The sequence below is a fragment of the Kogia breviceps genome, chromosome 2 (assembly GCF_026419965.1).
Source record: "Kogia breviceps isolate mKogBre1 chromosome 2, mKogBre1 haplotype 1, whole genome shotgun sequence".
Classification (NCBI taxonomy): domain Eukaryota; kingdom Metazoa; phylum Chordata; class Mammalia; order Artiodactyla; family Physeteridae; genus Kogia; species Kogia breviceps.
In genome coordinates, this window is record NC_081311.1 from 164,607,994 (window position 1) to 164,629,416 (window position 21,423).

The 21,423-nt window shown below is 34.3% G+C and overlaps 1 protein-coding gene across 1 annotated transcript in view; it reads right to left on the bottom strand.

Annotated features, from left to right (window-relative positions):
- Window positions 1-217: 217 nt before the first annotated feature.
- The window catches only part of BOLL (boule homolog, RNA binding protein), a 31,800-nt gene continuing 10,594 nt past the window's right edge, over window positions 218-21,423 (bottom strand). The window contains exons 5-10 of the mRNA XM_059054297.2: window positions 21,209-21,284; window positions 17,086-17,213; window positions 11,865-11,936; window positions 7,470-7,517; window positions 6,553-6,681; window positions 218-334 (exon numbers count right to left, since the gene is read on the bottom strand). Coding sequence (XP_058910280.1) covers window positions 218-334; window positions 6,553-6,681; window positions 7,470-7,517; window positions 11,865-11,936; window positions 17,086-17,213; window positions 21,209-21,284 — 570 coding nt within the window. The remainder of the gene's footprint in view (window positions 335-6,552; window positions 6,682-7,469; window positions 7,518-11,864; window positions 11,937-17,085; window positions 17,214-21,208; window positions 21,285-21,423) is intronic.

Genomic DNA, 21,423 nt, shown 5'->3' on the forward strand with positions numbered 1-21,423 from the left:
ACAGTAAATAAAAAGTTTTGACCATGTGTGGTTTATAACTTGTTCAGAACTAATTAATAGAAATTATAGCTAGTTTAGAATTGTATTTCCTTCACATGAAATAATTAACTAATTCTGTACTTCTGATCACATATGTGACATAAATATCCAAAGTTGTTTCTTTTCAGAAGAGAAATTTGGAAAACTTGAAATATGACTGAAGAATAACAGAAAAAAATCAAAACAAACTTCTTACTTTAATTGGTTCAGGCTGCATCACAGGTGCAGGCATAGCAATGGCACTTGGAGCATAAACCTGGTGATATGTTGCTTGAACTCCATGATCAGAATAAGGCTATAACAAAACAAAGGAAAAAATATTGTTTTTCATTTATTAATTAAAAATATTTATTCAGCATTACAATTTACTAGGCCTTTTGCTACACAATGGAGAAACACAGATGAGAAACACATTCTCTATCTTAATTCACTTATAGACTTATCTGAGACAAACTAGTCAAAATTACCCTAACTCCTATGACACATGTATAGGAGTGCATGGGAGAAAAGAAAAGAATTACTTGATGTAGCTTTAGAAAGTTGGGGATGTGGTCAGGGGAAGTTTTCTAGTGGAGTTTATGCTTGAATTTGAAGAATTAGGGAGAGAGGTGGGAACAGTATGTGAAAAGGCAGAGAGGCAACTAAGAACACACCTCATTTGGGAGATCTGTGTAGGTTGTTTGGTACAGCTGGAAGGAAGATTATTCACCGAACGACAGCTGAAAGATGAGGCAGCAGAGTAACAGGCAGGGAACAGATCATGTAAAAGCAGATTTATGGCTTTTCCAGCAGATGGTGGCACCATTCAGTGAAATATGGAATATAAGAAAAGCAAGTTTGATGTTTATGTTATTGTGAGGGGGTTAAAGAGAAGAAGTTAGTTTTGTAACACATAAAAGTTGAGATATTTGTAGGACTTCTAGTAGAGGTATACAGTCAATCAAAAGCTATTGTAGATGTAGCTCTAAAGCAGCACTAATAGAAATAATGTGAAATACATATTAATTAAAATCAAGACTGGCAAAAACTGCAAACTTCCAGTTATAGGTAAATAAGTACTAGGGCTGTAATGTACAACATGATAAATATAATTAACACTGCTGTACATTATATAGGAAAGTTGTTGAGAGTAAATCCTAAGAGTTCTCATCACACACTAATTTTTTCCTATTTCTTTAATTTTCTATCTATATGGGATGATGGATGTTCACCAAACTTTTTGTGATAATCATTTCATGATGTATGTGAATCAAATCATTATGCTGTACAGCTTAAACTTACACAGTGCTGTATGTCAGTTATATCTCAATAAAACTGAAAGAAAAATTTCCAGTAGCCATGTTAGAAAAGTAAAAAGAAACAAGTAAAATTAATTTCCAGTAATATATTTTATTTAAACCAATATATTAAAAATATACTAAAGTATATTCAATATAAAATTAGTGATAAATTTTACATTCATTTTAATGACATACTATGTCATTAAAACTTGGTGTGTATTTTGCACTTACAACACATCTCAATTCAGATCAGCCACACATTTCAAGTGCTCAATAGTCTCATGTGGTAATGGCTATTGTTGTACTGGAGAGTGCAGGTCTAAGATTCAGCAGTGATGCTGGGGCTAGAGAGATGAGTATGGATGATAACATCAGAGGGAGTATGTAGGGTGAAACAATGGAGAATCGAATATGAAATCATGGGGAGCAAAAGATCAGCTTACAAAGGAAAATGAAAGGAGGTAAACGGATTGCCAGAAGAGAGCAGTATCATGGAAACCAAAGGTAGGAAGGGTTTCAAGGAGTATGTCCAATTTCTCTGACAGGTCAAGAAAGACTGAAAAGAAAGGAAAGTATCAGGCAATTAGGGAATCACTGAGGAACTTTATCAAAGGCAGCTTCAGTGGAAAGGTAATGAAGCAGACTTCAGCAGGTGAGGGGAGAATGGGGAGTGAGGCAGTGGAAATACTAAATGTAGATTAATTTTTCAAGCTTGGCCTTGAAAGGTAGAAGAGAATTAAGGCATTGGTGGGGGTGTGTCAAAGGATAGTAATTATCTCCTACTAGGTGCTAGGCACTATACAAAGAACTTTCTGTATACAAAAACTCTAATCTTTGCATCAATCTTGCAAAATAGATTTTCTAGATGTCTTTATGTTATTAATGTGGATATTACAAAACCAACCCTGTGAAGAGTTAAGTGATTACTCAAAGAAACACACTACTAAGTGGTGAAGCTATGAACCAATGGAGAGAAAATGTCTTAAAATACATGAGAAAAGGAGAATAGTGGAATGAGGTCCCTGAGGAAGAGGGAAGTTATAGTATCCAGAGCAAAGAGGCACAAATAACCTTGGACGAGAAAGGTTACTAAACAAATATAAGAAGCTGAGGATGGGTTATGAGTCAGGTAAAGTTTGTATGTTGGGGACTGGAAGCCGAGTTGGTTTCCACAAAGTAGTTTCTATTTATTTAGCAAAGTAGAAGGCACTATATTTTAAGAGTGAAGGGGGAAATAGCTATTGAAATAAGTGAGAAATAATGTTAATTCATTTTTATATTTTAGGGAATCTAACTATCAAACTCATAAGAACAAGCCCTGTGTTTTTTAATTTTAGGGAAAAAACACTTAAAATATAAACTACCCCACCCTATTTATTAATTTATATATTAGACTTATATCTTCTATCAGAAACAATATTAAAATAAAAATATGCTTATATCATTTTGTATGGAAATATCATAAAATTAATGGTGTAAGTTATAAGCTAATAATAGAAGCAATATTTCCAGAAAAGTCTTATTAGATTCCACTAAATAGTGAAATATAACCTGATAAGTTACCTGATGTCAGGAATTAAGAATATGGTTCAGTGCCAAAAGTAGATTATGGCTAAAAACCTAATGTAAAAGCATTCTTACCTCACTGTGCCCCTCCTTGAAAACCAGAAAACAACAAAAAGAACAAAAGATAGATTTTTATTTATTTATTTATTTATTTATTTATTTATTTATTTTGTGGTACGTGGGCTTCTCACTGTTGTGGCCTCTCCCTTTGCGGAGCACAGGCTCCAGATGCACAGGCTCAGCGGCCATGGCTCACGGGCCCAGCCGCTCTGCGGTATGTGGGATCTTCCCAGACCGGGGCACGAACCCGTCTCCCCTACATCAGCAGGCGGATTCTCAACCACTGCGCCACCAGGGAAGCCCAAAAGATAGATTTTTAAAATGCCATTATCAAGTAAACGAGGAAGTGTCCACGATCCTGAATTACAATGTAGAATGTCTGCCAAATGCTATGCAATTTGGACCAATATAACGGAGAATTCTGAAGCCTGAGGAAGGTTATAATTTCCCTGAAGGTAAATGTTCTGAAAGGCCTATTCAAAGATTCTTTAGAGTCTCACGTGTAGGGGTGTGTCAGGCCAAGACAGAAGGAGGAAAGATCTTCACAGAGATCCAATTTTACTTAATAGCAGGGGCGGCAGAACTGAAGGAGAAATTAGGTTTTCACTATTTTGTGGTCTACTACCTGGCATTATAGCTGAGGAACATTGCTGGAGGTGAAGCAGGGTGCAAGTGGAAAGTGAAGTAACAATTACTACACCCCATACAGAAAATCTACGAAAAAAGAGACTTTGCCAGGAGCCAAATGATCTCCAGAATGCTAATAACTGAGGGAAGAGCATCTCAAGCAGGAAACATAACAGACTTGGTGGTAGGCTGTTTAAGACAACAGCATGCTTCTCCTACCCTGTATTTCAAAAAAACAGCTGGCATCATTTAAAGACATGTAAAGATATGTAGGAAAAGGAAGCAACCTAAGACTCTTCTCATCCTCTCCAACTCCATCAAGGGAAAAGCAAAAAGGGGGAAAAAAAGAAAAAGATGAGAAATCACCCCAGAAAATAGTAGAAAAGTTCAGATAAATATAATTCTTTTGATCTTAAAGAAATTATAATAACATGATCTCTAAAAAGAGCTCCAAAAATATTTTAAGCCAACAGACAACATTTACAGGCAATGATGTAAGCAAAGCAGCAGACTTTGGGATAAAAAAGATAAAAATAAAATAGAGATGAAATCTTCATTAGTCATAATAAAAAGTAGACTAAACACAATGAAAAATATAGTCATAATTGTTTTGAAAAAGCATATAAAACAACATTAAAAACCACTATGATAAATTACCTCAGAGATGACGGATATGAAAGACAAAAAAGAGATCTAACATATGCATAAACGGTGTTCCTGAAGAAGAAGAAACACAACTGGAATAAAATTTTTTTTTCAAAGTTCTAACAGGAAAAAAGAAACTGAAATAAAAACTAGCCTGAGAATCAAAGGAGCAAACTGTGTCCCAGGAAAAATATTATAAAGACTGATAGGGCTTCCCTGGTGGAGCAGTGGTTAGGAATCTGCCTGCCAGTGCAGGGGACATGGGTTCGAGTCCTGGTCCAGGAGGATCCCACATGCCGTGGAGCAGCTAAGCCCGTGTGCCACAGCTGCTGAGCCTGTGCTCTAGAGCCCGTGAGCCACAACTACTGAGCCTGCGTGCCACAACTACTGAAGCCCATGCGCCTGGGGCCTGTGCTCTGCAACAGGAGAAGCCACCACAATAAGAAGCCCATGCACTGCGATGAAGAGCGGCCCCTGCTCGCTGCAACTAGAGAAAGGCCCTCGCGCAGCAATGAAGACCCAACGCGGTCATAAATAAATAAAATTAAAAAAAAAAAAGACTGATAAATTCCAAGACATATCCTGGTGAATTGATTTCAAGTTAAGACAGACTTTTCAGGCACGCAAGAAGAAAAAGCAAATTATGTATAAGGGGGAAAGTCAGGCTGGTTTCAAACTTCTTTATAGCTATACTGAACATCAGAAAAGAGTAGACTAGAAGTTCTAAGAGAAAAAAGTGTTGTTATGGGTTGAACCGTGTTCTCTTAAAACTTATGTGTTGATGTCCTAACCCCCAGTATGTCAGAGTATGACCTTATTTGGAGAAAGGGTCTTTACAGAGGTGAGCAAATTAAAGTATGGTCATTAGGGTAGAAACTAATACAGTATGACTGGTATCCTTATAAAAATGGGAAACTTGGACATAGAAACAGGAAAGATAATGTGAAGACACAGGGAGACAGTGGTCATCTACAAGCCAGGAAGAAAGGCCTGGAATAGATCCTTCCCTCACAGTCCTCAGATGGAACCAATTCTTCCAACACCTTGATTTTGGACTTCTAGGCTCCAGAACTGTGAGAAAATACATTTCTATTTTTTAAGCCATCCAGTTCATGTACTTTGTTCCAGCAGCCTTAGCAAACTTATACAAGTATGATGCAGCTATTTTATAGCTAGTTTTAATTTCTTTCAGACTTACAGACAACAAACATGTTGAACAAACAAGGATGTACAAACTCAGAGAGTAGTATATAGCACATACAAGCCTTCTTTAACAAAGACTGCTTGTAGATTCAGTCAAGCAAGTGATAAATGGAGGGTGAGATGAAGAATGGAGAAATCATAGTAAAAGTATTGATAGTGGGCTTCCCTGGTGGCGCAGTGGTTGAGAGTCTGCCTGCCAATGCAGGGGATATGGGTTCGAGCCCTGGTCTGGGAAGATCCCACATGCCGCGGAGCAACTAGGCCCGTAAGGCACAACTACTGAGCCTGCGCATCTGGAGCTTGTGCTCTGCAACAAGAGAGGCCGCGACAGTAAGAGGCCCGCACACCGCGATGAAGCGTGGCCCTCGGTCGGCTCAACTAGAGAAAGCCCATGCACAGAAAAGAAGACCCAGCACAGCCAAAAATAAATAAATAAATAAAAAATTTAAAAAAAGAAAAAAAAAGTATTGATAGTAAACATTAAGATCCAAAATTGTGGAAATTATTGTTCCAGAAAAATTATGTTATAAACCTTAGCAATAATAATAATAATTACAAAAATACACTCAAATTGGGAGGTGGATATTCATAGATACCCAATAGGTACCCAGTCTTTCACAACATATTTAAAACATACCATGTACAGTTTCTGGCATATAGATGATGAGGTTATTAGTAATGGTTTGCAAATATAATTTAAACACATGGAAGATAATATTTACAGTTTACAGTTATAAATTTGATTTACATTTTTGAAGGAAGACTTTTTTAAAGATTATTTTCTTCTTTGACTTCATTTTTATACACTTTTAATTGACAGACTGTTAGTAACAATACAGATTGACAGGCAAACCAGAAGGAGAAGCATTTATCTTATTCTTTCTAGGGGACTGAGTCAGGGAATAGCCTAGTAGAGTGAACGGATTTGAGAAATGGTTCAGAATTAGTTAGTGAAGAAGTCTAAGATGAAGCATTCTTAGATATAAAAAAGGGGAAGAGATGTGAATAAATCAAAGAAAACATAAGATGTTCAACTTCAATGAGGGTCTTGAATAAATATTTTTAGAAAAGAAAAGAAATAAGTGTTAAGAGGAAGTGGTTATAGATAACTTACTTTGAGACTAACACATACCTCTGGAACTGAAGCTTCCATCAGAGACAGTGGAGGAGGAACATATCCACCATCCTGTGCAATTTCCACTGGTTGATAAATAACCTCAGAAGGTTGCAGGTATAAGAATGGAGCAGAAGAGGCAGGAGACTAAAACACAAAACCATACTTCTAATTAAAATCGGATTAGTTATTTCAATTAAACCAAATGACTTACCCAACACACAAGAGAAATATTGGTTTCACATTTTCCTAAAGTTGTTTTTCAGGGACAGCACAGAAGTATCTTAGCAACAAACTAGGAACTCTGGGTTGTTATAAATTCCAATTGTGTAGATGTTATTAATAACTTTATCACTTATAAGTACTAAAAATTTCTTAGCACTTTAGAACCTCATATATAAATTAAGATAATCATTAAGATCACAATTAAAGGTTGTAATAATATAACCTATAGTATTTAAATTGTCATAAATGTCTATTCTCAGCTTTCCGACTTCCCATGGAAATGGGATGTATCATTAAAGAATCTTTTTGGTGGTACACTATTTGTTATCAAAAGTTGGGAGATGGAATACTTATATAGGAGCATAAATGAAACAAGCAAAATCTGAAGTAAAGCTAGAAAAATGCTAAATTTTCTAGTAATACTAATAGTAAAAAGAAGTAAATGTTCATTTCAGTTTACATAGCGCTCACTTATTTACAAAATGCTTTCACTTACATGATCTCATTTGACCATCACAAAAATCATGTGAGAAAACTTTCCACAGTATAGTATCGTTACTTCCACTTTGTAAATGAGGAAGCTGAGAAATATAGGGATTAAACGAATTGCCAAAGGTATTACAATTAATAAATACAAGAGGAAGGTCTCAAATCTAGTTCTCCATATTCAGGCAGTCTTCACAAAAACAATGAAAAAAATTAATATTTACCTGAGGAACACCCCACTGCCACTGACCTGGTAGACACTGTGCAGGGGCCTAAAATGAAAAAAACAACCCCACCCAGATTATAAACAAGGGTTAAAACTGAATATCTACATGCAAAAGTATGAAGCTGGACCCCTACACCTCAAACCATATACAAAAATTAACTCAAAATGGAACAAAGATCTAAACGTAAGAGCTAAAACTATAAAACTCTTATAAGAAAACATAGGTGCAAATCTTTGTGACTTTGAACCAGGTAATTAAAAAAATTATGACCTCAAAAGCACAAGCAACAAAAGAAAAAAAGGATAAACTGGATTTCATCAACCTGAAAAACTTTTGTGCTGCAGAAGACACCATCAAGGAGGTGAAAATAAACCCACAATATTGGAGAAAATATTTATAAATTATAAGAAACTTATAAGATTATAAGAATCTGATAAGAAACTTGTATCTACAATATACAAAGAACCCTTATAACTCAATAGTAAAAGGTAAGTAACCCAATATAAAAACTGGTAAAGGATATTAATAGACATTTTCTCAAAGAAGATAAACAAAAATGGCCAGTAAGCATATAAAAGATATTCAACATCATTAGCCTTGGGCTGTGGAAATCAAAACTACACTGTGATATCACTTCACATACACAAGGAGGGCTATAATCAAAAAGGTAGATAATAAGTGTTGGCAAGGATGTGGAGAAATTAGAACCCTCATAAACTGCTGGTGGGAGTGTAAAATGGTGCAGCCTTTGGAAAGTATGATACTTCCTTAAAAGGTTAAACACAGAGATACCATATCACTCAGCAATTCTACTCCTAGGTATAACACCTTAGAGAAATGAAAACGTATGTCCACACAAAAATCTGTACACGAATGAATGTTCATAGCAGCATTATTTGTAAAAGCTGAAAAGTGGAAACAACCCAAATGTCCATCAACGTAAGAACAGATAAACAAAATGCGGTATATATCCAAATAATGTCCAGAACAGGCAAATCTATAAAGACAGAAAGTATATTACTGGTTGCCTAGGACTGGGAGGAGGGGGTAAGATGAATTATATCTAAATAAAGCTGTTATTTAAAAAAAAAAAGAGGGTCAAATTACTTACGGTACTTACTGTAAGATGATAATATAGAACATAGACTTTTTATTTCTTAAATTAGTTGTATTATTCCTTAATAATAAATGTTTTACTTTTAACTTATTCTCCACCTTTAAAAAGGCTTTTTAAAATTATTAAAGTAAAAAAACAGAAAAAAAGAAGATCCCATGAATTAACATCTAAACTATTAACTTTGTGCTGACCACATCATCTTCTAATAGATTACATCACTGTGTTATAATGATGACCAAGATAACATGAGGTCTATGTTTTGTATACCATATTAAAAATGGCAGGATAATGTATAATCTCTTAAGAAAATATTTTAATATAAAATCTGTAATAAAATGACATATATGTAGATTTGTTAGATAAATAAAATCACTATCTACTTATGAAGTAAGAAATACAAAGGAGATAAATACTGATTGAACCAGGCATTATCCGATTTGACTAAAAAATTATTTCTTTGCTTGCTAAAGGATGGTGCTTATTTATTATTTTTTTGTAAATTTTTAAATTTTTTATTGGGGTATAGTTGTTTTACAATATTGTTAGTTTCTCCTGAACAATGAAGTGAAGCAGAGTTCCCTGTGCTATCCAGCAGGTTCTCACTATTTATCTATTTTATATTGATTAACAAAAATTGATAAAACTATCAATCCCAGAATTTGTAAAAAGAAAGAGCAAGGGAAGATATTATCAGAGTGGCAATTTTTAGGGCAGAATGATGATGAATAAATATATAACTGTAAAGAAATATGTGAAGTGAAATTATTTTTTACATTGTAAAATACTATGTTACAAATTGGTACAAAAATCTTTCCTGAGTATATCTAGGTAATATACTTCCAGTTTTATAATTTGTGTCAAGTGGAAAACCAGAGCCAAAGTATAAAATTAAATTGTATTAGAGTTCTATTCAGAATACATCTATGTCATGTATATATATATGTAATCAATTAATGAAGGAGGAGCTGGTCTCCACAAGGTGCAAGCAGAAAGAAAGCAACTTTAGTCTTTTTCATCCCTGGCACTTTAAAAGCATTGTGTTGAAGCTAGTGGTTACCAGTGGTGAGAGGGACAGGGGGAGGGGCAAAATAAAAGGGGGTTAAAAGGTACAAACTACTATGTATAAAATAAATAAGCTATAAGGATATATTGTACAGTACAGGGAATATAGCCAATATTTTACGATAACTATAAATGGAGTATAATCTATAAAAATTTTGAATCACTATGTTGTACACCTGAAGCTAATATAATATTGTAAATCAACTATACTTCAACAACAAAAATAAACTTTTCAAAGGGTAAAACAAACAAACAAATAAAAACCACTGTGTTGAGCTGTTTTTCCTTGCCCCTGGATAAAAATTAGGATAGATCACTTTTTGGCGTGTGGCAGATTGCAAATGCTGACACTCTGGTTGGGTACTTTACTCTGTTCCTTTGGCGATCTCCCTGCTGAGAACTTCTGACTGCAATTCTAGACCTTGATTCTAGGAGTCTACTTCACACAGATTTTTTTCTCTCCTGGGGTCACCTTAAAGTTTTTTGGAAAGAGTCTCTTCTGTGAGGTTTGTATCTTGCTCTTGGGAAACATAACCCTTTGCTTGCTGTGAGACGTGCAGCACATTCCTACTGTAGCCTTCTTTTCTGGCTCTGCCTCCAAAGACCACTCCAGCTTCTTCTTCAGGCTTTTTTTTAAGGAGAGGTCATGCCCAAGTGATACTATCTCACAAATTTCAGGGGACAAATATTAAACTCTCTTAGTCATTCTCTGAAGTCATCTTCACTTGGTTGAGGAGAATGGGAAATGCCATAGCACTCTAACAACTCTCTTGTTAAAAAAGCCTCATTACCAATCTCCCTTTTTAACCTCATCCTTTCACATGCTCCAGGTGGACAATAAGCTAAGGGTCCCAAAACTGGTTTCACAACTTTTGGCTTGTCATGTTAAATGGCCTGGTACCTAATGTTGTCTTTGGGGCCTCTCAAAATTTTGAATTAGGAATAGTCACACTACATATATACTTTATTTATTTTTAATTTTGGCTGCATTGGGCCTTTGTTGCTGCATCCAGGTTTTCTCTCGTTGCGGCAAGCGGGGGCTACTCTTCATTGCAGCGTGTGGGCTTCTCATTGCGGTGACTTTTCTTGTTGCGGAGCACAGGCTCTAGGTGCGTAGGCTTCAGTAGTTGCAGCACGCAGGCTCAGTAGTTGTGGTGCGTGGGCTCTAGAGCACAGGCTCAGTAGTTGTGGCACTTGGGCTTAGTTGCTATGTGGCATGTGGGATGTGGGATCTTCCCAGACCAGGGATCGAACCCATATCCCCTGCATTGGCAGGTGGATTCTTAACCACTGCACCACCAGGGAAGTCCCTACACATATATTTTAAATAAATGCCATTAAGTTACTTTCATTTTTACTAAGTGAATAAAACACTTTAGATAATTTTATATTTAGCATAGTAACAGAATTTAAAAATAAGTGACCTCCCCCAAACCTAGTCTAACACTAAAAATAATTCCAGTAACTGTAACATTTCATGTGGGTCTATTTTAAAAGTTCAAAATGAAAAAAAAACCCCAGAAATAAAGTTTCTTCCACTATTTCAAAGGTATAAAAGAATGCGGTTTTATTTGTGAATGCTACAGACAAGAAGTTGGCAAACGTTTTCTGTAAAGGGCCAGAGGGTAAATGTTTTAAGCTTTGCAGGCCGTAAATATCTGTTGCAACTACTCAACTCTGCCACTGCAGCACAAAAGCAGCCACAGACAATATGTAAACAAATATAGCTGTGTTCCAATTACACTTTATCTATAAAACACCAAAATGGTCTGGCATTAGAGTTCACTTACCCTCAATCTCCCACAAGAATTAATGAAAAGAGTGTTGGTTAGCTAAAAGGGGCTGTCATAATATAAACCATAATATATTACTTATTCTAATATATACTTATTAAACTGACATAATGGTCACAGTAGCATTAAACAAATATCAGCTTGTAGTCCAACATCTTTATCTTACTTTGGGAATTATTTCTGTGCTAACCAGGGAAGCAAAACTGACCTCATTACATTTGATAAAAGGAAGTAAACAGTCCATCTTCTTGTATGACATGGTTTAGATCCCTCATAAAAAGAAAAAAATGCCACTGTTATCAAGGCTTAACTACCTCTTTTTAATTACAAGAGTATTTGCATAAGAAAGATTAAAATGAAACTTACTCAAAAAAGGACTGAAAGTATCAAAGAAGATTTTCATTGTAATTTAATGTTTACCTGGTAGTGATATGCAGGTTGCTGATAAACGGGCTGAGCTACCATCACAGTGGAACTAGATATAGAACGTGACTATAAGAGGAAAGAAAAAGAAAAATTATTTTAGGCAAAATTCTTTAAAATAGTTTATAATGAAATTTATCTCGCATTGTCACCTAAACCCAGTCAACTTACGGTTTATGATTGGAAATGTCATTTTTCCACCTCTTATTGATATTATTACAACTCCACTTTAAGTCTATTAAAATTATCACAGTATTTCTACTTCCATGTGGTTTCATTTCCATAGTAATGCTAAAACCACCACCAGAAAAGTTGCTTTCAGTCCAAAGATTATGAAAATATAGTTTTAAGAGAATGTTTAGAGGAAAAATGGCAGCTAGACTTAAGGTGACGCTGCCTATTTCCATTGTGGAGACCAGCAGTAGATAATGTTTACATAGCATTTAGAACTGAATGAATAATCATATCTGATTTTGCCACTAATTTCCCACTACTTATGAATAATCAACATCCTATTCCTTTGTTATACATTTAATTAAAGCAAATACATTATTTATTGAAGAATTTGTTAAATTCTATTTTATCATTTTGATATTTAAATGAGATAGTCATCCAATAAATTTACAGGTGATTTATTACGTCTTACAAAAGTACATGTAGGGCTTCCCTGGTGGCGCAGTGGTTGAGAGTCTGCCTGCTGATGCAGGGGATGAGGGTTCGTGCCCCGGTCTGGGAAGATCCCACATGCCGCGGAGCGGCTGGGCCCTTGAGCCATGGCCGCTGAGCCTGCGCGTCCGGAGCCTGTGCTCCGCAACGGGAGAGGCCACAACAGTGAGAAGAGGCCCGCGTACCGCAAAAAAAAAAAAAAAAAAAAAAAAAAGAATAAGTGTCATATAATTACTGTAGCAGAGACACTGCCAGTCAATAACTTGATGAGAAAAAATGAGAAACAGAAGAGCAGAAAGAAACAGAAGTATAATGAGTCCTAAATGATTGCCTATATGAGAGTTTGGCAGGGTTACTGATAAAATATCAACATTTACAAATCAAAAGCATTACTACACACCAGTCACAATCTATTAGGAAGTGTGATTAAAAAAATACACCATTCATAAAAGCAACAAGAACTACAGAGTACCTAGGAATAAATCAAACAAAAGATATGCCACTTTTTTTTACAGAGAAAGAAAATTTTATTGACAGATGGAAACTCTAAATAATGTTTACGAATGGGAAAATTCAGTATTATGCCTAAATGTCCCAAGTTAATCTATATATTTAATGCAATTCTAACAAAAACTAAGGCTCTTCACAGAGCTGAAAAAGCTGAATTATGAAATTTATATTTATAAAAGCAAAGACTTAAGGATAGATGAGGGACTCTTAAAGAACCGAGTAAGATTATGGCCCTATCAGATTTTAAGACTTATTGTAAAGCAAAAGGAATTAAAACAGAATTGGGCAGGGCAAACAAATACACCAATGGAACATAACAGAGAGCCCAGAAAGAGACTCGGCATTTGACAGAGGATTCATTTCAAAACAGTGGAAGAGGATGGATTAGTTAATATGTAAACTGCAGATTTAAGATCTAGATGTGAAAAACAGCAACAGCATAGTATTTAAAAAAAAAAACACTAAAAGCTGAAACCATAAAACATTAATACGTCTATCAACATTAAAACAAAAAACTTGTGTATGACAAAAAATACCATAAATTTAATGGACAAGCCACAAATTAAAACATATTTACAACCCATAGAACTCATATAATGAACTCAAGAAAAAGACAAACAATCCCAACAGAAAAAATGGGCAAAAGAAATGAAGAGGCAGCTCATAGAAGAAACTGAAATGGCAAATAAATATATGAAAATATGTTTACTCTTATCACTGACTAGGCAAGTGAAAGGTAAAACAAGATACCATTTCATAATAATATTGGCAAAAAATACAAAAATCTAGTAAATTAAAGGACTGGCAGATTATGGAGAAATTGAAGCTCTCATAAACTGTTATCTAACCTTTATACTGGTACACTTTAGAAAGATATCTGGGAACATTTAGTCAAAGATGTGTATAGTCTATAAATGTGAAATTCTACTTCTACACGTATGTCATGCCTAGACCAATGTTGGAGAACACAAAAGTCTTCCAGTGGTGCATGAGCATGAATAGGTTTAAGAGTACTAATTTTCAGATTATTTCATATGGTCTCCTTTCTGATTTGATCTGTCTGTGAATGTATCTGTGTACAATGGATTCTTCTTTTCAAAACTCCCCTTTTATAATACTTTGCCCCTTCACTATGAAAGGCACACTCTCACTCATTCTGGATCTTGCTATAATGCTTTGTTCTGGAATGTAAACATTAACAGAGCATCAAACAAACAGACAATTCAAGAAGGCAATGCCCTTGAGAAACAGGAAAGAGCAAAGCAAAAAGAGTTTGTATAAGAAATATTAAGGGGGAGATGGTACCGTATTTCATATCCAGGGAACAAAATAAATTACAAGATGGTCACAGGGATACATATTAATTCATTTATTTGAACTTTAAAAATAGAGTCAGAATTTTCTAATAGAGAGTAAGTTTTATTTGATTGGCTTATTTTATTTGGTTGACTAGTTTTGTTAACTGAATTATAGAGCAGGCATTTTCCGTTCTTTTTTTCTTTTTTTTTCTTGCGAGATATTTGACATATGACATTATCCTAGTTTCAGGTGCATAATATAATGACTATATATATATATATATATAAATAAAGAATGAAAATGATAACCACAATGAGTCTAGTTAACATCCATCACTACATGTAGGACATTTTCCAGTCTTAAATCTATAGCTACAGACTTTTATAAAATATATATCTAAAGCAAACCTACAATATATAATATGTCTAAACTATTAAAATTATGGTAAATTTCAGATTTCAATTTAAAAATGAGAGTATTCATAATTTTTCAAAAAAATTTTAGAGGATATATAAGCAAAAACTTTGAAGGCCACTGTCCTAGACAAACTCTCACACGAAACATACAAAATCTAGATGTTCAATGTAGTCTTTAAAAAATTTTATACTCTGTTTATTATTTATTTACTGTTATGTAACTTGCAACTTTTCTAAATAGGGTAATGTATTATAGTAAATAATTGTATTTATTATATTTATTTAATCAATATATTATAATCATACATGTATTAATTATATTTATAGAACTATACATACATATTTTTCACTCTCAGACCTACTAAATGTAGATCTGTAGGGGTTGGTTCTGCCCATTAAAAAAATTTTTTTTAAATTTAATTTTATTTTTTATAGAGCAGGTTATTAGTCATCAATTTTACACACATCAGTGTATACATGTCAATCTGATTCACCCAATTCAGCACACCACCATCCCCACCCCTCCCCCGTAGCTTTCCCCCATTGGTGTCCATACGTTTGTTCTCTAAATCTGTGTCTCTACTTCTGCCCTGCAAACCGGTTCATCTGTACCATTTTTCTAGGTTCCACATACATGCGTTAATATACGATATTTGTTTTTCTCTTTCTTACTTACTTCACTCTGTACGACAGTCTCTAGATCCATCCACGTCTCAACAAATGACTCAATTTCGTTCCTTTTTATGGCCGAGTAATATTCCATTGTATATATGTACCACATCTTCTTTATCCATTCATCGGTCAATGGGCATTTAGGTCACTTCCATGACCTGGCTATTGTAAATAGTGCTGTAAGGAACCTTGGGGTGCATGTGTCTTTTTGAATTATGGTTTTCTCCGGGTATATGCCCAGTAGTGGGATTGCTGGGTCATATGGTAATTTTATTTTTAGTTTTTTAAGGAACCTCCATACTGTTCTCCATAGTGGCTGTATCAATTTACATTCCCACCAACAGTGCAAGAGGGTTCCCTTTTCTCCACACCCTCTCCAGCATTTGTTGTTTGTAGATCTTCTGATGATGCCCATTCTAACTGGTGTGAGGTTATACCTCATTGTAGTTTTGATTTGCATTTCTCTAATAATTAGTGATGTTGAGCAGCTTTCATGTGCTTCTTGGCCACCTGTACGTCTTTTTTGGAGAAATGTCTATTTAGGTCTTCTGCCCATTTTTGTTCAGAAAAAAACCAAAATAAAACTCCACACATGATTCTCTGAACTTGTGGAATATGACCACAGAACGTACCCCAAGAAAGCTCCAAACGGATTAAAGAGTTAAGTATAAAGAAAAATGAAATCATGGAATAACTGGCAGAAAGTAAATCTGAGTAGTTATCAGATCCCTAGTAGGGCAAAATTTTAAGTGATGAAGTAAAATGAAAAAATCAATTGATTCAGTTATAAAACTTTTAAACTCAGAAAGAATGAAAAATATTAAATAATACTGTATAAAATTTATATATAAAATGATGGAGTTTTGATTCTACATTAAGTCATGCAAATTGATTAGAATAAAAAATAGGACCTCGATGGTTAAATTTTAAAAAATCACAAGCAATTAACAAAGAGTACATGCAATATCAAAACTGCATTGAAAATACTTCATCTTACTAAATTTTTTTATTGATGTATAGTTGATTTACAATGTTGTGTTAGTTTCAGGTATACAGCAAAGTGATTCAGTTATGCATATATATATAACTGTTTTTTTCTGAATCTTCTCCCTTATAGGTTATTACAAAATATTGAGTATAGTTTCCTCATTGTAGTCTTGATTGTAGAAAAAACTTACAATGTCCATCAATAGGGGAATATACACTCATACAATGGAATATTATAAAAAATTTAAATAAATGAACTAGATATGTTAGAATCAACATGGTTTAATCTCAAAAACATAATGTTGACTAGGAAAACCAGATTATTTATATAGTGTTTAAAAACCACCTAAAGCAATACTATGTACCTATTGTTTAAGGATATCTACATTTGTAGTAAAAACATATAAAATGGACAGAAAAGATACTCTGGTTAACCTCTAAGAAGGAAAAGAGGGTAAGATAATTGGGGCAAGGAGACTACTTGAATTTGTCATATTTTATTCCCCCTATTAAAAGAACTTAAGTAAATACGGTAAAATGTTAACCTTTATTAAATTTGAGTGGTAGCTACATGGCTGTTATTATTTGTAATTGTCTGGTTGAAATATTTCAGAAATAAAAAATTTAATAGTAATAGATGGAAAACCTTCTAAAATGAAATTACTTACAGGCCAAGGTGGTGGGACAGAAGCTACCTCTGGAGTATGAAAATAAGCAACACCATTATGATAAGTGTAAGGATATCCAGTTGAAGTTGTTAGATACATTGTTCCAGCTGCTGGCATTATACTGGAACCTAAAACAAAGTGTAAACAGTAATAATTGAAATGTTCAGTTTAACATTTAAAAATGTAATTTCTGAACAATGGAAAATGTTTATCTTTTTTTTTTTTTTTTTTTTTTTTTTTTTTGCGGTATGCGGGCCTCTCACTGTTGTGGCCTCTCCCGTTGCAGAGCACAGGCTCCGGACGCGCAGGCCTAGCGGCCATGGCTCACGGGCTTAGGTGCTCCGCGGCATGTGGGATCTTCCCGGACCAGGGCACGAACCCGTGTCTCCTGCATCGGCAGGCGGATTCTCAACCACTGCGCCACCAGGGAAGCCCGAAAATGTTTATCTTAACACATATATATAGCTACAGTAAAAATTGAATGTTATAAGTTCTTTAAAAAATTCCTATGTTAAAGTATCTTTGAAATATATATATATTTTCAAACTCACTACCTTAGAGCTTTTGTTAGCTTAAGGTAAATGAAAGAAAAAGAAACAAATTTAATAAGGAATACTAAAAATTCACCAATTCAGATTTTAATACTAGGATAATGAAACACAAAACTTAACAATTGAGATTATATCAGCAAAGTCATTATTTTTACCAATATAAGTTACATATAATTTAGAGTTTCCTGAAGACTATAGACACTGTAGTGAAGTTCCTAAGATCTTAGTAAGACTGTTTATTTGTAAAAGGCCAAAGAAGATGGAGGCAGTGAAATTAGACAAAATTCTACTTTCCTCAAGACGCTTGTTCCACCTTACAAATTCTTTGGATCTACTATCAGCAAGCACTCACTCATGCTATGACTATATTTTATTCTCTACTCTCCCTTTGCTACAACTGCTGCTATTACAAACATGACCACAGACCTTTATGTTGCTAATTTTGGGTCCTCATCTCTTTTCCTAGGTGAAAGTTATATATACTCCTCCCCCCAAAATTAAAAAAAAATTCTTTTTTGCCAGGAGGAGACTTTAAAAATTTTATATGCCAAGTTAGATTTAAGACTTGACCAACAGGTTATATAAATTACTGAACTGGCAATCCTCCTTCCACTATACTAGTGCTTCTCAAAATTTAAAATTCATTATAATAACCTAGACAGCTTATTAAAATACAAATTCCAGGTCTTTCAAGAGATTTTGATTCAGGAGGCCTGGGATAGGGCCTGAGGAACTGCATTTTGACAGATTCTAAGTGAACTGTTGGTGGCTGCAAACCACACGGTAAGCATCACTGGCCTGCCACTCTAAATAGCACTACTACTTCTCAGCTTTTATATTTTCACCACATTTCATCTAGTATTGTTATAGCATATTTTAGTGGTTCTTAATCCAATGCTTTTGAGAATCTGATAAAAGCCACAGACCCTTTTCTCAAAAATACATATATTCAAACAAAATTTTGCACGCAATTCAGAAGGTCCATGGATTTCCCTCCAAAGATCATCAAGGAACCATAGGTTTATCTGTTAAATAAATAAATTTTGAGTGATTACTATTACAAGGCATTGAACTGGGCCCTAGTGATACAGCCAAAAAGAAAAAAGAAAAAAATTGGGCATGCCATGGCCTCTATCTTCATAGAAGTTAGGTTCTGGTAAGGAAGATAGTCATTAGCTAATTACACAATTAATTAAATACAATTTTGATAAAGACATGAAGAGGTAGTATAGGGTACAATGGTGAACATTTCAAATATATATATGTATATATGTAGCATCTGTGAGGAAATGACATTTGTTTTGGGCTGAGCTTTAAAGAATGAATGGGATGGCAAAGATCATTCTAGGTAAAGAAAATAGTATATCAGGAATATGGTTATGTTCTGAAACTGAGGGAAGGCTAGATGGCTAAAACATGGAAAGAAAAGAGAAGGACAGCTCGAAATAAGCAGAGAATAATATGATAAGATGTGCACTTCTGAAAGATCACTCTGGCTGCCTTGTGTGTGACAGGTTGGAAGGTAGCATGATTGGATTCAGAGAGACCAGTTAGGAGGCTTCTCTAGAAATTAAGGCAAGCAAAGTGGGTAGCTGGGTCTAAAATATTGGTAATGGAGATGGAAAAGAAGTGATAGATTTGAAAAAAAATGAGATAAGAATCCCCTATATTTTGTAAATATATCTTTAATACTTATTCTTTCTTTGTAGAAAAGTAAAAATAGCTTTGGAGTCAAACTGTCCTGGATTTGAAGGCTAATGCTACCATTTGGTTAAGTTATTTAACCCCATACTTCTCAAATTTGGGCCTAGCTTGGTTACATCAGGATATATGAAAAGGCACAGGCTGAACACGGTGATCTTCTTACAGAATCAGTCTTATTCAAACAATTATTTTTAGGAAACATTTTAATAAACAATACAGTGTTATAGAACAGAATCCAAATTGCACATGAAGTTTTACATAAACCATGAGACTTTAAAGAAAGTTTAAAGAAAATTAAAGAATTTAAAGAAAATTTATAATTCTGGTATGGTGCCATTGGGTTAAGACCCACAGCATGACCAGATTAACTCTCCTCTACATTTAAGATTATTTCAGCAGAAATGTTTCTAAAACAATGACTTTACCTTTATAAGCTGAATTTTATATTTACAAAAATAGAATAATACCTCACAGATTGCTGTAAAGATTAAATGAAATAAATGAAAACCCATAACATTGACCCTTGCGCTGAATAGTTCTTAAATAACTATTCATCTGTTTGAAAGCATTCAGCATAGTGCTGATTTATGTTCTATTTTTAGCAACTTGTGGGTCATAATATGAACATTACTAGTTGTTCCTACTGATGGTGATAATGGGTTAAAGAACTGTTATCACATGTTATAGCTTAACTCTTGTAGCTAACAATAGTAGTCTGAAAATATTCAGCATTCTGCCATATTTACTGCATTCCATTTTGGAGTATCAACTTACTAAGGACACTTCAGTTATCTTCTAAATTAACAAATACTAAGTCAAAATTAAACTTGATTATCTGTTAACTTGTAAGTCAAAAACAGAACAGTCCAAATGAGCACAATCTATTAATTTGTTAACAGATGTACAATATCCACCTAATGTTTTAAACATCCCAGTAGACACTTGGACACAGCTAAGGAAGAATAAAAAATTGAGTTACAAATTTTATGCAAAGTTTCTCCTTCTAGCCAAAGATTCTGTTGGAGATTTTAATAAATATTATAGGTAGGGCTTCCCTGGTGGTGCAGTGGTTGAGAATCCCCCTGCTGATTTAGGGAACACGGGTTCGTGCCCTGGTCTGGGAAGATCCCACATACCGTGGAGCGGCTGGGCCCGTGAGCCATGGCCGCTGAGCCTGTGCGTCCGGAGCCTGTGCTCCGCAATGGGAGAGGCCCCAACAGTGAGAGGCCCGTGTACCACACACACAAAAAAAATAAATAAAAATAAATAAATATTATAGGTAAAAGTTAACTGTAAAGATGTCTAACTTAATAAATGGGAAGAGTAAGGAAAAAAAGACTAGAGTCGAAAGCATTACCAAAATTTGAGGAAGCCATCTAACTTAGCCAATTCCTAAAGCTTTAGGGATTGTTTCCTCTGTTAATTATCATACATGTGGTTGGGTTACAGTACGTACCATACAACCAGAGTTTCTGATATTTGTTCTATATTTTCACTTTCTGTAATTTTACTCTAATTTTAAATTACTTTGTTAATTAGAAAATTTTCTAAATAGTAATTAACTACTTTTAATTTCTTTTGTAATTTTAAACTATATTTTTATCATAAAAGATTTTTCCTTTAAAGATGTAACTATATGGAATATAGTTAAACATCATTATTTATATAAATTTTGCCTAGCCCCCACCCCCGCAAACTAATATATTTTAATTTGTGGTAAGAAATATTCATTTGACCACCAACTTCACTAAATTTACTTTATTAGATGAAAGAAAGCTGATATTTTAATGAAGTTCTATTAAAAGTCTAATATTTCAAAAAAGAACCATGCAAAAATACTGAAAAATACATTAGTTCTCAATACATACGAGGGATCCCTACTTGTTGTTTTCTTATTGCTGGACCAATGTTCAGTTTCTTATCCTTGTAATTAAGTTTTTCAGCCTAAAATAAGAAAAAATAAATTATTTTATTATCATTCTTTGAAAGCGGCAAGGCATAGTGGAAAGGGCAGAGTCTTTGGATTTAAATAGATCTGGATGTGAATCTTCGTTCCAGTGCTCTGACCCTAATTCTTCATGTT